Below are 18,545 nucleotides of genomic sequence, written 5' to 3' on the forward strand. Positions count from 1 at the left end.
TTTGAATATTTTGTTCCTTTATCAAAGACTGACCTTATCAAAGAAAGACCACAGGGTCTGTCTCTGGCTTTTCTATTCTATTACATTGATCCCAAGGTCTGCACTCAGGAATCACTCCTGGCAGTTCACAGAGAGCCATATAAGGTGCCAGGAATTTATCACAGACTGGCTACATGCAAGGCAAGTGCCTTACCCAATGTACTACCTCTTCAAAACCCCCTTTGTACTTAATAGCTGGCATTGCATCCTACTTTATTGAATGCCATCCATGATGCCAGGAGACTGATGGCCATGAGCTTGGTAGCTTAGAGACTGTCATTTCTTAGAGACTGTCATTGTCTTCAGAGGGCACAGAGAGATCTCTAGTCAAAAGCTTCCTTGCAACATGTCAAACAATAATGACAGCCTCATTGAGTCTAGTTTTCACTATATATGTTGAGTTGTTACTTTCTGTCTTTCATTCCCGAAAGGTTTTGCTAGGGAAGAGAGGCATATCATACCCTTCACTTTGTTTACTGTCAGTTCTACTTGATTTTTCAGGCCCATACAGTTGTCTACAACCTTGGTAAATATCACCACTAATCTTCTGTTTTGTTTTTTGTTTTTGGGCCACACCCGGTGACGCTCAGTGGTTACTCCTGGCTATACGCTCAGAAGTTGCTCCTGGCTTGGGGGACCATATGGGACACCGGGGGATCGAACCGCGGTCCGTCCAAGGCTAGCGCAGGCAAGGCAGGCACCTTACCTCTAGCGCCACCGCCCGGCCCCACCACTAATCTTCTGGAACCCAACTCAAGATTCCATACTTGGGGATCAGGACAAACACAGCACTGCACTTAATTATAGAACTTGTATCTTCTTGAAGTTAAACATTAACTACATATCAGAAATAGCTGGAGGTCGAGATTGATTCTAAGTGTGTGGTGATTGAGAAAATCACACGTGAGAATCCTTCAAACCACAAGCCTTGGACAGTCTGTAGCAGAATTGGATCGATAGTACAGATAGTACGTGGTTAACCAGGGTTTTATGCCCAGCATCCGGTATGATCCCCCAAGTATGCCAGGACTGAGCACCACAAGATGTGCCCCCTTCCCTGTAAAAATAAATAAATAAAAACCAGTCTGTGGCTATCTTTAATTATCAATGCACTTCAGAAAGGGTATGACTTTAGGCTCACAGATGTTATTGTACATTAATATTCTCCTGTCTATGCACTCAGAAATCACTCCTGGCTTAGGGAACCATATGGGACTCCAGGTATCGAACCATGGTCAGTTCTGGATCAGCTGCATATGCCCTACCGCTGGGCCATCATTCCGGCCCCATTTAGTGATTATTTTTCTTTTAAGTGTGAAGAACTTTTCGTTTATTGGGGGCTAAACCAAAGAATAGTTATTTCCTGTTAATATTTTGAAAAATATTTCATCATGCATTTTTACAGATTCATAGTTGACTTAATTCTGTTATGTTCTTTGCTATTTTAGGAGCCATGCTTTACAAAATTTTCAATAATAGGGTCTCTTATATAAGACAATCCCTCACCACACCCTCCACTGGTGTCCTTTTCTCCACCATTGTTCCAGTGTCTCTTTACCTAATGCCTCCCCTTCCCATTTTATCTTTTAAAGACACAATTATTTTTTAAAGGTATGATTACCTAACAGACAGCTGGGCATTTGTAATAGAACTGGTCTTGAGTCCTCATTTGATACTTAATCATTCTATGATTTGGAATAGATAATCATCTTTTGGGGGTATGTTATCTCATCTGCAGAATAAATTAATATCTCCTTTCTTAAGACATTGTTTGAAAGTTACACAAATATATACTGGTGTCTCCTTTGTGCCCAGCTCTTTTCTTAATGTATTGAATGCCACAGTGAACAAAACAAAAACCTATTTATCTTGTATAACTAATGACCTCGAATGGAGTTGAATGTCCTAGTTCTTAAGTTATTGAAACAGAATGGTGCCTGGAAGTGTATTAGAAATGGATGTATTAGGAATGTACACCTCAAATAATTACCTTCCATTTGATATAGATTTTGAGTTATAATTGAGTTGCTAATGATTTTTTCAAAATTCAAGATCATTCATAGATTTTTTTCAATATTTTACTTATTAAACTTTAACCATCAACAAGGTATTTGTATTTACTACAGATAGTTTGCATTATTTTAAAGTCTATATTTCTTGATCTAGCTTATCAGTAAACAACTTGTATTATAAAATGTTTAGAATGGATGATATACACTCTTTGTATCTGAAAATTCTGCCACCGACGAAATTTGCACATGTATATATCCTCAAAAAAATTTTTGTCCCTTGTATGTTACCAATGAGACAAGTAGCTCTTCCCTAGTGGTGGAGATGCAGATGATGAAATAATCCAGCAAAAACTTCTGTTTCCAAAGAGACTTTTCTGTCTGCCATTATCAAAATACATTCTGTACATTCTAATTATGATAAGTAAGCTAGATAAAAATATAACTAAATGACGGGGCCGGCGAGGTGGTGCTAGAGGTAAAGTGTCTGCCTTGCAAGCACTAGCCAAGGAAAGATCAAGACCATGGTTCAATCCCCCACCGTCCCATATGGTCCCCCCAAGCCAGGGGCAATTTCTGAGCGCTTAGCCAGGAGTAACCCCTGAGCATCAAACGGGTGTGGCCGGAAAAACCAAAAAAAAAAAATAGTAAATTTATAACTAAATGATGAAAACTCTTCAATTACTTAATTGAACTTCCACAACATTATGGGATGTTATAGAAATGCATGGTTTGATGCTCAAAGACAAAGTGATTCATAGATGAAGAGTAAAAGTTTAGGCAGGTTTTAGTATTAAATCTAAAAGAATATTATTCAATTGGATCATATTCCAGTATATAATCATTGCAGCTTTTGTGCCAAGTGTATTTGCAAAAATTTTTAAAAATGTGATACCACCATTTTTCAATGATTATGCAACAATTTTGGACTAAAATATTGGGGGTTAACAGTTATGTGGTGAAAAACAGAATGACTAATCTACACAGCCCACTAGAGTTATCATTATCTCAGAGTAAAAGTTTGGTTTACAGGGATTTCATTTTTAGCCTTATTTTTGTAAAACTACTATTATTGACATCAAAGTTGATGGTGAAATTCCAGGCCTGAGTCATCTAAGTGACTGAATTATAGTGAAAAAATATTACTATGCCAATAGAGCTCTTAATATATGCCATCTCCATATTAATACATATGTACTTTTTGTGTGGTTCCCTTCAGAGATAATTACAGAATTTTCCAACAAGTATTAGAAAAGCAAGGGAAGAAAGAAACATAGCGAAACAAATCGTTCTAAAGATGTTTGCCTGGTATTTCACCATGTCTTTTCCTACAGAGGCCTACCTACCACCTTGCAGTATATTAGACTTTGAAAACCATAACATTCCATTTCCTTCCTATTCCTTGAATATGAAAGCCATAAAGCAAGCACAGAACAAATACTTTTAATGCCCATTAAGGAGGTAGTAAATAAAATTCAAACTTATTGTTCGTTCTATTTTTATTTCTGCCATCTGCTTCCTGTTTGAAATTTTGTAGTGTTGAAAGGTAAATTTAACAATTTTCTAGTGCTGGATGATAAATCCAGACCCAGTTTTACGTAAGAAGCTTCCCATGCCTTACAAATTGTCTACCTAACTGCAATATCTGAAGTACTTGGTTTTCCTTTCATTTTACCATGGGGCAAGATCAATTTCATCACCATTTTAGATCACTTATCTAAGTACCTAGAGTGTCTTCTGTATTCAAAAACCAATTAGAAGTGAACCTGTATAGCTGGCCTTCAAGCACCATATCCAAAACCATCACAGTTGGTTTGCACAGTTGGTGCAAACTGGCAAGGCCTCTTGAGAAGCTGAGTGGTATGATTTCCAAACAATTCTGCCTGTCCACACAAATATAATATTATGTACTCACAAGTTTTTATTATAAGAAAATAAAGTGACACATACATTCAGAAACTTCAACAAGTAATTTTATGACATTTATAACAAATGAAAAATGGAAGACTCTACTATTTCAGATCTAAGAACAACAAGTGGTTAGATTTTAAGATGTTGGTACATCCTTAAAATAGAAGTTTCAACAGCTATGGTTAGAATTGATGTTCTAGAATGATTTAAAAAAAAGTGGCATATCAAAAATTATCATGTTCCAGCCCAACACAAAATTTTATGTGCATGTTTTCTTTACTTATATAGAAAATATAGGGCCCGGAGAGATAGCACAGCGGTGTTTGCCTTGCAAGCAGCCGATCCAGGACCTAAGGTGGTTGGTTCGAATCCCGGTGTCCCATATGGTCCCCCGTGCCTGCCAGGAGCTATTTCTGAGCAGATAGCCAGGAGTAACCCCTGAGCACTGCCGGGTGTGGCCCAAAAACCAAAAAAAAAAAAAAATATATATATATATATATATATATATATATATAGGAGCAACAAAGGGAGAAGACATATATGGATAGGTTGATAATGGCTACTTTTATTACTTTTTAATGTTCTATTTATTTTTCTGTATATGTTTTATATTATCAAAATGTCTAGTTATATATTTTTGTATAAAACACCTGTAAATTTCTTATCTTTTAAACTAAGAAAATAAAAATTAGCAATGAGACCATGAATGTATACTGTATATATTTTTTTAATCATGCTCTTTTTGACAAGCTGTGCATTGTTTTTTGCTGTAGCACTTTTCCTAGGAATTTATCTATTAAAACTATCAAGTGATAAATATAAGAATCTCTGTCACCTGGTCTGTGTTCTTTTTCAGCACACAACGGTTTTGCCCTTTATATTAATCGAAATGAGGACATGCCACCATGCATATCCCAGCAGGAACAGTGGACTCGCTGCCATATCTATCTTCTCTGTGGGCTATATATTATGGTAAGGATGATGCCTGCTGGCCTTTCATACTGTATTAAATTTTGCACTGCTAAATTTGGGCACATATTTCATTATGGCTATAATCACTAACAGATTCACACTGCGTGCCTCGTTTGGTCCAAGACCTGGGCTTTGTCTCATTTCCCCAGATGCTTATATTTTTAGAAAGTATATGCCAAACCTCACACAACAGGAATTTGTTGAACAATCCCATGTAAGCAGTGGTTCTTCCAAGGTTACATTTTTCAACTCTTTTTCAAACTAAATGTTTTTCTTGGACACCAGTTTGGGGCTTTTTTGCTTGTGATTTGTTGTTGTTGTTGTTGTTGCTGTTGCTGTTGTTGCTTTTGTTGAGGAGCAGGGTAGCTGTAGTAAATGAAGTAAAAAAATAAAAAGTGAAAAAATAACCTCTTCGATGAATGCCTTTAACTTAATAAAAAGCAAATGAAAACGTATGTTTTCACAAATCTGTTTCAACTCAATTCCACTATTAACAATTGCCTACAACCTTATATTATATACCAGCTGTCTTAAATGATTTTTTTAAAGTTGGGGTAAATATAAGTTGGGGTAAATTATAAGTAATCTTCAGTCTGTTGGGTATGATATATTCCAGGTGTGAAGCAACACATTTATCTGATAAAATAATTTTTGCCTGATAAGTTTCTTTCACATTGATTTTGGTTTTTTGCTGATTTTGCAAATGATTTCAAAATTCTCTGACATATACTAGAAAAAATTCTGTCTTTTTCTCTTTATGTCATTATGTTCTCCATGATATATTAGCATACAGAGAAATTATTCCTCCCATTTAGTATATCTATCTCTCAGGACTTTCTCCCAGAGTCCTGGGTTACCACTCCCTCCTTTAAATTCAAAGAGTTGGATAATGTTCTTCAAAACATTCCTGGAACTGGACTTAATTCCACCAGAAGCCCATACCACTTTAAGTGATTCAGTGAGTGTTTGCCCTAGCCACTCTAGAAACATCCAGTAAATATCAGTATAGTGCTTGACACAAATAGCACACAGTATCCCTGAGCAGAAAGGGACTTTACTTCTAGCAAGTCACATCCTATGGTGGGACCTAGTGAACATCTAGACTATGGACCTGATCATGCAATTATGTTGGCTCCAGCCTCTTCAGACAGATTAAAGACTGTTAACAAGGACAAGGGAGCATTTGCTTTTCTAGTCACTTTCTAGGTTCCACCACCTCAATTGTTAGGTATTAAAGTTACTTTTATGGAAAGGATCAGAATTATCAGAATTCTTGAGTTCAGTGTAGCTGTAAAATTATGTCTTTAAGATGAATTTATGGCTCTTTGTTCATATATTTATTTTAAATTATGTCTCAGAAAAGTCAGGTAAGAAAAGCTGCTGGATTTTTCTAGGGATGCTCAAGTATTTATAACATATCTGGAACTGCCTATAGCTTTAGCTTAAAAAACTACATTTTTTCCTGTTACCAGTCCCTGAAAAATATGGATTCATTAGACTTAACACTCAAATTTGATTACAGATGGGAAGGAATTGGGGTGGGGAGGATTCCTGGTTTATTTCTGTACATTTATTTATATACCACTAAATTATCTGACTCTTGTAGACACTCCCAAACTATTTAGGAATTATATACTTTCTGATTACTTTTCTTCCACTGTGAGTATAATTGTTCCATGTTCCAGAAAGACACATGGAATCTACCACATACTCTTCTCAACAGACCCCAAGATCTCTCAGTTAAATGAAGCATTCATTACACAGTGCTCTTCATGCCAAGTGAGCTTTGCCAGCTCTGCATTCACCCTAAAAGCAAACCAGTACTTGTTTGGACACGTATTTGCATTAACCAGCAAATTCTCTCAAATATGTTCTAAGAACATTTTTAAAGTCATGTTTTTCCTTTGGTGTTCTGCCCTAGGTATTCATAGTTCTGCCAAGAGCAAAACAATACCCATTACATCATGTCATGTTATATAAACCCAAGGACTTTCATTGATATGGGAAAGGGTACTGGCTTTTACTCCCTTCCAGACCTGTTGACACAATAGCAGAAGGTTCAGGATATGAAACCTTTTGATAGCACACTGGGGCAGTAACTGGAAGTTCCAGAACATCATGCCTCAATGGAAGAAAGCATTCCCCTTCCCACATATTCGATGTGAAGTCAGTAGCATTTGCTCTGCAGTCAATCCTCAATGAGACTGAGTTGCTGAGTCTCTTAAGCCATCTGTCTACATCACTCAGTCTACAGATTACTCTCTTTCTCCTATTCTTCTTTGATGCACCAGTGGATTCTTCTAGATTTAGATGGCCAAAAGTGAGAAAGCTGGTCTATAATCATTATTACCTTTTCAGATATTTTATTTCATTCCCTGAACAGCCCTCTGAGGCATTTATTATGTCACACATTTAACAGATATGGAAACCCAAACTGACAAAAAGGATTGGACTAGCTCAAAGAAAAACACATTGTTAGAGTTAGAAAGCAGCCCAAGTGCATGGCTGAGTCGTACAATTAGCCAGTCTGCTCTGTCTGTGTCAAATTGGGTTTTGATTTTCAGTTTGGACTGGTAGCTCAGAAAGACCTTGTCTAGTAGTTTTACACTCTTCCTGAGTTTGAGCTCCGACACCTCCGTATATACTTTGTATTTTAGCATGTTCAGATAGAAATCTGGGCCAAGATTAATATGTGTGTAACCTCAGGGCACTTGTGAGACTCATTTCATATCTGTAGTGTCCACTTGTATCAGCACCACCAATTCTTGTCTCTGTGGCACTACTGCTACTCACTGCTTGGTTTTCCAGACTTGGTTTCCAGAACACAGGGGAAAAAAAAAGGATGCTGGAAATGAAGATGTTAGGAACTCCAAAGGTCCTAGAAAATTCACAGTCCCAATGATTTTTTTGTTGTTTTTTTTTTGGGGGGGGAGGGGGGCACACCTGGTGATGCTCAGGGATTACTCCTGGCTCTGTATATAGAAAGTACTCCTGGAAGGCTCAGCGACCTTATAAAATGTCAGGGATCAAACCTCAATCTACTGCATGCAAGGCAAATGATCTATGCACTTTTCTGTCATTCTGGCCCACATTCCCAGTTATTCTGTATGATTCTCCTCCATCATGAGGAGACTTTTTCCAACCCCCACCCCAAATTCTCCACTTTTAGATAGGGTGGTTCATTCCATCAAAGCCCAAATACGGTAGATATCAGGGCTCATGCATGATAAAAGCTGCCTGCTGTATGCAAAGAAAGGTCAGAAGCAGGTAGGTATTAATAAAAGGAGAGAAATGAATCTTGGATGTATCTACCAATTGATAAATATTTCTTGTCATTGCAATGAGTTTGTTTAATGGAAGATGGAGATTTCTGTTCTCTTAGAGCCCTGTGTATTATAAATTCATATTACAAATCATATTACCTCACATAAATCCATTAAATGACTTGACAATTCAGAAAATAAAGCAAAACAAACAAAGAAATTATACTTTCTTTTATAATATAAAAGTAAGTTGTTCCAAATAAGAATTGTATTTCTCACCAAAGCTGATTGCCTTTCAGCCACATAGTTACAAACTAATATTTATTATTTTTAACCCCTCCCTTTTCCTCAAATATTCTTTTTTTGTTGATACTTTTGTCTACTCCCTCAGATTTCTCTGCTGAAAAAATACATTATTTATTCTAAATAAAGAAAAGTATTTCAAAAATAAAAATGTAAACAAAAAACTCAGGCTTTTTAGTCATGATTTTTTTAAAGAAAAAATTGTATATTCATTAATAAAATTAAATTTGAGGTCACATTAAGATCTCTATTGAATTGCATGCTTTTTTTGCCAATTAAATAAAACTGTTCATTATGTAGTTGTGCTTTGATCAGCAAATAACATCATCTTCTCGTCACCTTGAACTTTTCAATTTCATCATAACTGCCTTGACTCATATCTATAAGAATACATAATTTTTCCCTTTTTCCTAGCTAGAGAGAACTGAATACAAGTTGATAAGTCACTCTCATGCTGAAAAATACACGTCATGGACTTAGAAGATATTAGAAAAGACTCTTCTTATTTACTCACCCACAAACAAAACTATCCATATTCTGCTATACTATCAACTTTACCTCCTTCAGCCTAGCTAGTAGAGGACAGAGAAGGTATTTGCAGTCTTGGCATTTGGGTGTAAAGGCACCATTGGATAAAGAAGTGATTCAATGACTCACCAAGAGAATCCCTGATGAGTAGCCACAAACTGGTGATTCCTAACAACTACAAGAAAAAGTAGTAGCATTGACATGGACAGAGGGAATGGAAATGGAAGGATTTGGAAAAGGCTATAACCACATGGGAACTGATTTGGGAGCACCAGAGGTGAAACAGAATATAATTTAGAAAATTATTTAGGGAAATTTAGGAAATTGCTAACTTTCTTTGTCGCCAATTGGAGCAAGAGGAAGAAGACCAATGGAGGGAGAGAGCAGGTGGTGAAAATCATTCAAATCCCTCTGACTTTCAGTTCCCCTTATGAAAAAAATCAGAGATTGATCTTTAGGCAAGGTTTTTATGAGAATTGCTGAACTCCGTGTTGCTGAAGTTCAGTCATCAAAGTTGTTCTGTGTATATATAAAGAGTATTCAGCTTTATGTAACCTAAACTCAGCTCCTTTCTGTGTATTTTTTCATTCATTAAGCTGTTATGTCTGCTCTGAGAGGAAGAGGTCCAGATCCTCAAAATCAAACATTCCCTGTTCAGTTTCCTTCTTCCTAGGGACTTTGAGCAAATTACTTACCTTCTCTTAGCCTTGTCTTACTGCCTGTGAAATGGGAGATTGTGCCTGCCTCAAGAATTTTTGTGAGAATTAATGAGTGTATAGAGACACTCAGGAAATATTAGTACCTTTTCTTCCTCCTAGGCAACACTAATCCTTAACAACTGGGGAATCTATATAGTAAAGGCCCTTTCTTTTTCTCTTTCCTCTCTATTTCCCTTGTGCTCAATTTACCCTCTGTTCTTTTTACAAGTTTTAATCCTGTTTCATGGGGTTTGTGTCTCTTTGCAACCTATTAAGAATGCTACAGATTTCCTGAAATTTTCTTGTAGCTTATATATTAAGTCATCTCCCAAGCTCTGTTTTTCCTCTGGGAGGTGAGAATGTCTTTACTTTTTAATTATTCTAATCTATTGCTTTTAAAAAATACTTTGTTGAGCATTGACTGTTGCTTTCTCCTCTTCCCAAAAACTAACTGTTTAAACAGTTGAGGACTTTCTGAGAGTATGGCTTGCATCAGATATTACCCACTCTTCAGAGAATCCCCTTGGGTATTGATTCTGTAAGTTCTTTAAATGCCTATTGAGACAGAAAAGGCCTGTGAGGATAATGCAAGTCTCAGTGAATATATTATTCTATGTCTCCCATAGGTTTTTTTTATTCCAACTCCAACTTTTTCTTCACTTCTTATTTTAATTATCATTCAGAAGGAAGTTTCCTCTGGCTCCCAAGTCTTGGTCTACCTCTTTGTTCATTTCCTTCTAGAGAGCTAAAGACACTTGTTTTATGTAGCTATTTGTTAATTTTGTTCTCAGAGTCTGTTGCCCAATACCTTCTTCTCACTGTGTTGAGCTAAATATGTTTCAGTAGCTGAACTTATGGTAAAGACATTTAAGATAAATTATTTGTCTACAGTTTCTAAGGGTAAAGCAAGCATATTTTCTTTTTTTTTTTTTTTACTTTTTTTTGTGGTTCTTTTATTTTACTTAAACACCTTGATTACATACATGATTGTGTTTGGGTTTCAGTCATGTGAAGAACACCACCCATCACCAGTGCAGCATTCCCATCACCAATGTCCCAAATCTCCCTCCTCCCCACCCGACCCCTGCCTGTACTCTAGACAGGATTTCCATTTCCCTCATACATTCTCATTATTAGGACAGTTCAAAATGTAGTTATTTCTCTCACTAAACTCATCACTCTTTGTGGTGAGCTTCCTGAGGTGAGCTGGAACTTCCAGCTCTTTTCTCTTTTGTGTCTGAAAATTATTATTGCAAGAACGTCTTTCATTTTTCTTAAAAGCCATAGATGAGTGAGACCATTCTGCGTTTCTCTCTCTCTCTCTCTCTCTCTCTCTCTCTCTCTCTCTCTCTCTGACTTATTTCACTCAGCAAAATAGATTCCGTGTACATCCATGTATAGGAAAATTTCATGACTTCATCTCTCCTGACAGCTGCATAATATTCCATTGTGTATATGTACCACAGTTTCTTTAGCCATTCGTCTGTTGAAGGGCATCTTGATTGTTTCCAGAGTCTTGCTATGGTAAATAGTGCTGCAATGAATATAGGTGTAAGGACGGGGTTTTTATATTGTATTTTTGTGTTCCTAGGGTATATTCCTAGAAGTGGTATAGCTGGATCGTATGGGATCTCGATTTCCAGTTTTTGGAGGAATCTCCGTATCGGTTTCCATAAAGGTTGAACTAGACGGCATTCCCACCAGCAGTGGATAAGAGTTCCTTTCTCTCCACATCCCCGCCAACATTGTTTATTCTCATTCTTTGTGATGTGTGTCATTCTCTGTGGTGTGAGGTGGTACCTCATAGTTGTTTTGATTTGCATCTCCCTGATGATTAGTGATGTGGAGCATTTTTTCATGTGTCTTTTGGCCATTTGTATTTCTTCTTTGTCAAAGTGTCTGTTCATTTCTTCTCCCCATTTTTTGATGGGATTAGATGTTTTTCTCTTGTAAATTTCTGTCAGGCCTTGTATATTTTGAAGATTAGCTGCTTATCTGATGGGTATTGGGTGAATAGTTTCTCCCATTCAGTGGGTGGCTCTTGTATCCTGGGCGCTATTTCCGCTATTTCCTTTGAGGTGCAGAAGCTTCTCAGCTTAATATATTCCCATCTGTTAATCTCTGCTTTCACTTGCTTGGAGAGTGCAGGCTCCTCTTGAAGATGCCTGCCCAATGTCCTGGAGTGTTTTACCTATGTGTTGTTCTATATATCTTATGGTTTGGAGTCTGATATCGAGGTCTTTAATCCATTTGGATTTAACCTTCATACATGATGTTAGCTGGGGGTCTAAGTTCAATTTTTTGCAAGTGGCTAGCAAGTTGTGCCAACACCACTTGTTGAAGAGGCTTTCTTTGCTCCATTTAGGATTTCTTGCTCCTTTATCAAAAATTAGGTGATTGTATGTCTGGGAAACATTTTTAGAGTATTCAAGCCTATTCCACTGATCTGAAGGCCTGTCCTTATTCCAATACCATACTGTTTTGATAACTTTTGCTTTCTAGTAAAGTTTAAAGTTGGGGAAAGTAATTCCTCCCATATTCTTTTTCCCAATGATTGTGTTAGCTATTCTAAGGTGTTTATTTTTCCAAACGAATTTCAAAAGTGCCTGATCCACTTCTTTGAAGAATGTCATGGGTATCTTTAGGGATCGCATTAAATCTGTATAATGCCTTGGGGAGTATTGCCATTTTGATGGTGTTAATCCTGCCAATGCCTGAGCAGGGTATGTGTTTCCATTTCCGCGTGTCCTCTCTTATTTCTTGGAGCAGAGTTTTATAGTTTTCTTTGTATAGGTCCTTCACATTTTTAGTCAAGTTGATTCCAAGATATTTGAGTTTGTGTGGCACTATTGTGAATGGGGTTGTTTTCTTTTTTTTTTTTTTTTTTTTTTTTTTTTTTTTTTTTTTTTTTTTTTGGTTTTTGGGTCACACCCAGCAGTGCTCAGGGTTATTCCTGGCTCCAGGCTCAGAAATTGCTCCTGGCAGGCACGGGGGACCATATGGGATTCGAACCGATGACCTCTGCATGAAAGGCAAACGCCTTACCTCCATGCTATCTCTCCGGCCCCTGGGGTTGTTTTCTTAATGTCCATTTCATCCTTATTACTATTGGTATATAGAAAGGCCATTGATTTTCATGTATTAATTTTGTAGCCTGCCACCTTGCTATATGAATCTATTGTTTCTAGAAGCTTTTTGGTAGAGTCTTTAGGGTTTTCTAAGTAGAGTATCATGTCATCTGCAAACACTGAGAGCTTGACTTCTTCCTTTCCTATCTGGATTCCCTTGATATCTTTTTCTTGCCTAATCGCTAAGGCGAGTACTTCCAGTGCTATGTTGAATAGGAGTGGTGAGAGAGGACAGCCTTATCTTGTGCCAGAATTTAGAGGGAAGACTTTTAGTTTTTCTCCATTGAGAATAATATTTGCCACTGGCTTGTGGTAGATGGCGTTAACTATATTGAGAAAGATTCCTTCCATTCCCATCTTGCTGAGAGTTTTGATCAAGAATGGGTGTTGGACCTTATCAATGCTTTCTCTGCATCTATTGATATGTTCATGTGGTTTTTATTTTTCTTGTTGTTGATGTTGTGTATTATGTTGATAGATTTACAGATGTTAAACTATCCTTGCATTCCTGGGATGAAACCTACTTGATTGTAGTGGATAATATTCTTAATGCGGCATTGAATCCTATTTGCCAGGATTTTGTTGAGGATCTTTGCATCTGCATTCATCAGCGATATTGGTCTGTAATTTTCTTTTTTCATAGAATCTCTGTCTGGTTTAGGTATCAAGGTGATGTTGGCTTCATAAAAGCTATTTGGAAGTGTTTTCGTTTGTTCAATTTTATGAAAGAGTCTTGCCAGGATTGGTAGTAGTTCCTCTTGGAAAGTTTGAAAGAATTCATTAGTGAATCCATCTGGGCCTGGGCTTTTGTTTTTGGGCAGACATTTGATTACCGTTTTAATTTTATCAATAGTGATGGGAATGTTTAGATTTGCTACATCCTCTCCCTTCAACCATGGAAGATTATAAGAGTCCAAGAATTTATCCACTTCTTCCAGGTTCTCATTTTTAGTGGTGTAGAGTTTCTCAAAGTAGTTTCTGTTTACCCTTTGAATCTCTGCCATATCAGTAGTGATCTCTCATTTTTCATTCCTAATATGAGTTATCAAGTTTCTCTCTCTCTGTCTTTCTTTGTTAGTTTAGCCAGTGGTCAATCAATCTTGTTTATTTTTTCAAAGAACCAACTTCTGCTTTCGTTGATCTTTCGGATTTTTTTTTTGTGTGTTTCCACTTAGTTGACTTCTGCTCTCAGCTTTGTTATTTCCTTCTGTCTCCCTATTTTTGGGTCCTTTTGTTGAGCAGTTTCTAGTTCTATGAGCTGCGTCATTAAGCTACTCAGGTAAGCCCCTTCTTCCTTCCTGATGTGTGCTTGCAAAGCTATAAATTTTCCTCTCAGTACTGCTTTTGCTGTGTCCCATAAGTTCTGATAGTTTGTGTCTTTATTGCCATTTGTTTCCAGGAACCTTTTGATTTCCTCCTTGATTTCATCTCGGACCCACTGGTTATTGAGCCTGAGGCTGTTTAACTTCCAGGTGTTAAAGTTTTTCTTCTGTGTCCCTTTGGAATTCACAAATAATTTCAGAGCCTTGTGGTCAGCGAAGGTAGTCTGCAAAATTTCTATCCTCTTGATATTATGGAGGTATGTTTTATGTGCCAGCATGTAGTCTATTTTGGAGAATGTCCCATGTACATTGGAGAAGCATGTGTATCCAGGTTTCTGGGGATGGAGTGTCCTATATATATTCACTAGGCCTCTTTCTTCCATTTCTCTCCTCAGGTCTAGTATGTTCTTGTTTGGTTTCAGTCTGGTTGACCTATCCAGTGTTGACAAAGCCATGTTGAGGTTCCCCACAATTATTGTGTTATTGATATTATTTTTCAGATTTGTCAACAATTGTATGAAATATTTTGCTGGACCCTCATTTGGTGCATATATGTTTAGGAGAGTGATTTCTTCCTTCTCTACATACCCCTTGATTAATATAAAATGTCCATCTTTAACCCTTACAACCTTCCTGAGTATAAAGTTTGCATTATCTGACATTAGTATGGCCATTCCAGCTTTTTTATGGGTGTTATTTGCTTGGATAATTTTTCTCCAGCCTTTTATTTTGAGTCTATGTTTGTTCTGACTATTCAGATGTGTTTTTTGTAGGTAGCAGAAGGTTGGATTGAGTTTTTTGATCCTTTTAGCCACTCTGTGTCTCTTAAGTGGTTCATTTAGTCCATTAACATAGAGAGAAAGAATTGTCCTGGGATTTAATGCCATCTTTATATCGAAATTTGGTGTGTCTTTTGGTTAGTCTTGTCTTAAATTAGGTCTTTCAGTTTTTCTCTTAAGACTGGTTTTGAGTCTGTAAATTTTCTGAGCAGTTTTTTGTCTGTGATACCATGTATTCGTCCATCAAACCGGAAATTGAGTTTTGCTGGGTACAGTATTCTAGGTGAAGCATTCATTTCATTCAGTCTTGCCACAATATCCCACCACTGCTTTCTGGCCTTGAGTATTTCTGGTGACAGGTCTGCTGTAAATCTCAAGGATGCTCCCTTAAATGTAATTTCCCTTTTTGATCTTGCTGTTTTCAGAATTCTGTCTCTATCTGTGGGATTCGTCATTGTGACTAGGATGTGTCTTGGGGTATTTTTTCTGGGGTCTCTTTTGGTTGGTACTCTTTGAGCATGCAGGATTTGATCACATATATTCTTTAGCTCTGGAAGTTTCTCTTTAATGATGTTCTTTACCGTTGATTCTTCCTGGAAATTTTCTTCTTGGGTCTCTGGGACTCCAATGATTCTTAAGTTGTTTCTGTTGATCTTATCATAGACTTCTATTTTCATCTATTCCCATTCTTTGACTAATTTTTCCATTGTCTGTTCATTTGCTTTAAGTTTTTTTTTCTTTTTTCTTTTTTTTTTTTTTTGGTTTTTGGGCCACACCCGGTAACTCTCAGGGGTTACTCCTGGCTATGTGCTCAGAAGTTGCTCCTGGCTTGGGGGACCATATGGGACACCGGGGGATCGAACCGCGGTCCATCCAAGGCTAGCGCAGGCAAGGCACCACCACCCGGACCCAAGTTTTTTTTTCAATCTCTCCTGATGTATGGAATTGTTATGTATCTCATCTTCCACAGCACCAGTTCTGTTCTCAGCTCTGTTACCCTGTCCCAGAGTTTATCCATTTTGTCATTCACTTTGTTTACTGAGTTTTTCAGGCCTGTTAGTTGACATGTTATTTCAGTTTGGAGCTTTGTGATTTCTGTCTTCATATTTTCTTGGTTCTTATTAGTGTTCTGTTCAACTCGATCCATGGTTTCTTTGAGTTCTTTGAGCATCTTCTATATTGCTTGTCTAAAGTCCTTATCTGAGAGGTTGAGTAGTTGGTTGGTCATTATCTGGTCATCAGAGTTGTCATCTTCATTCTTTATGTCTGATGCTGGCCTGCGTTGTTTCCCCATTGTCACACTTGTTTTGTGGGTTTTTCTATGTGTTGTGGTGGTATTTATTGGCTAAATGATGAACACAGCCACACTCCTCTGGCTCCGCCCTTTCTGGGTGGGTCTACTTGCCTTCAAGGGAGGGAGTCCTCAGTGGATGAAACCTCACACAGGATCAAATCTTAGGCCTGAGCATGCAGCAGAGAATACAGTCTGGAGAGAAATGCTGGGCTTCAGTGATCCAGCACAGTTCTTAGTGTGATGTTTTCTTCTTGTTGTGATGGTGTTCTTTCCTTAGAAAGAGCACACGGCTGCATAGTGAAGTGGAGCGGCTGTGCTTTTCTGGAGCCTCTTTTCAACCCACTCCCAAGAAGTTCACGTGAGACAGGAGACAGACACATACAGGCAGCACTCACAATTTTTTTTTTAATTTTTTTGTGTGTTTTTTTTTTTTTTTGGGTCACACCCGGCAGTGCTCAGGGGTTATTCCTGGCTCCAGGCTCAGAAATTGCTCCTGGCAGGCACGGGGGACCATATGGGATGCTGGGATTCGAACAGATGATCTCCTGCATGAAAGGCAAACGCCTTACCTCCATGCTATCTCTCCAGCCCCAGCACTCACAATTTTTCACAGTCGGGCCCCCAAGCATATTTTCTTTAGCTGGCAAAATCAAATTTTTAGAGTCCATACCTATCAAAATAGGCCTTTTAAAAGTTTATCATTTTATTTAGAAATAATTTCTAAATTACAGGAAACTTGCACCATTAGCAATTGTTCTTAGAAATATAGTTATTCTCAATACTTCAGCCCATTAATTTTTTTATTTGAAATATCTCCTTATAATACTGTATTTTTGACTTATTTGATAAAAAAATAAATATTGTGGCTGTATATTATTTTCGGTCTTCTGCTCCATCCCTATCACTTTCCTTTGTTGCCATATCATTTCTATACTCCAGGGTCAAGAGTTTGGCTTTTGAGTATAACATTTATTTTTTTGGATGTTGAGCCACACCCAGCAGTTCTCAGAGATTACTCTTGGCTCTATGCTCAGGGGTTATTTCTGGCAGTGTTCAAGTGTTTTAATATGCAGATTATAGGATCAAATGTGGATTAACTGCATCCTACCCACTGATCTATATATATCTGGCTGAGTAAAATATTCTTATAATATTTTAATAGGAGAATTTATGATAATGAGTCAGATTCAAATTCAGGCAGAATAAAGTAAAAGAAAAATTAAATTTTCCTAGATACCTCTCTATATTATGATAGTTGTCAAAACATTTATCTTATACTTAAGAGTAACCAGATTAAGTGTTTACACTATTTGGGTCTACCATCCATTTCACTAATATTTGAATTTCTCATTTATTTTCTCTTCTCCCTCCTGTCTATTTCATTTAAATTGCCAGCTGAAACTGATAGTAGATCTGTATAAGAAATCTCACTAAGGTATCATCTTCTGTGGGACAATCCAGTTCAACAATAAAATGAAATGAGTTTCTCATAAGATCCACTTATGAAGGGAGAGATTTTGTGAACATCTTGACCATGACCCAGTAACACTCAGCTGCACCTTCAGCAGATGGGTTCTTGCAATGATGAGAAAGAATTAGAGTTCACAGCTTGATTACTCCCACTGCAAGCAGCAGCTTTGGGGTCCTAAGGGGCACACAAGAAGAGTTGATTAAAAACAAAACAAAACAAAACATTTATATCAGCAGAAATCTTCCCCAGAGTTGAGTTTACACACCATGAGTCAAAAATATATGTAAATCCAAAATACCTTTTTTTTTTTCAAGATACACTATGGAAAGAGGAACTTGGTCCAAAATAATCTTGTGGGAGCTGAAGAGGTATATAGGATGAATTTTCTTTCTTTGCATCATGCAACTCCTGGTTTAATCTCTAGCTTGCCCATGTGATTCCCTGAACACTATTAGGGATCATTTCTGAGTACAAAACCAGGAGTGACCTTTGAACACCAGCATATGACCAAAAATAATAGTGATTGATTATTAGAATAAAATAGCAATAAAAATATGAGCAGTAATGTTTAAGTATATCTATTTCCCTAATTATTTTCAAAGTTAGAAAAAATCAATTTCATAATAATGATTGTCATGGCATTTTAATTCTTCCATATTATGAACAAATATAATCCATGTTAGCTCTGGACAGAAGTCAGTAACTCTCTCAAGCAAGTGTTTACTGATACCTCCCTTATATATCAGTCAGTGTGCTAGGTATAGAAGGTAAACAAAGGTAAACAGTAGAAAGCATTAACTTCCGTTGATGGATACAGTAAATTTCTTT

General features: G+C 37.2%; 1 protein-coding gene across 2 annotated transcripts in view; it reads left to right on the forward strand.

Annotated features, from left to right (window-relative positions):
* AIG1 (androgen induced 1) overlaps positions 1-18,545 on the forward strand; it is a 299,456-nt gene that overhangs the window by 230,175 nt on the left and 50,736 nt on the right. For both annotated transcript variants that reach the window (XM_049789376.1, XM_049789375.1), the window contains exon 4: positions 4,816-4,931. In XM_049789376.1, coding sequence (XP_049645333.1) covers positions 4,816-4,931 — 116 coding nt within the window. The remainder of the gene's footprint in view (positions 1-4,815; positions 4,932-18,545) is intronic.

Source organism: Suncus etruscus, chromosome 15 (assembly GCF_024139225.1).
Source record: "Suncus etruscus isolate mSunEtr1 chromosome 15, mSunEtr1.pri.cur, whole genome shotgun sequence".
NCBI classification, from domain to species: domain Eukaryota; kingdom Metazoa; phylum Chordata; class Mammalia; order Eulipotyphla; family Soricidae; genus Suncus; species Suncus etruscus.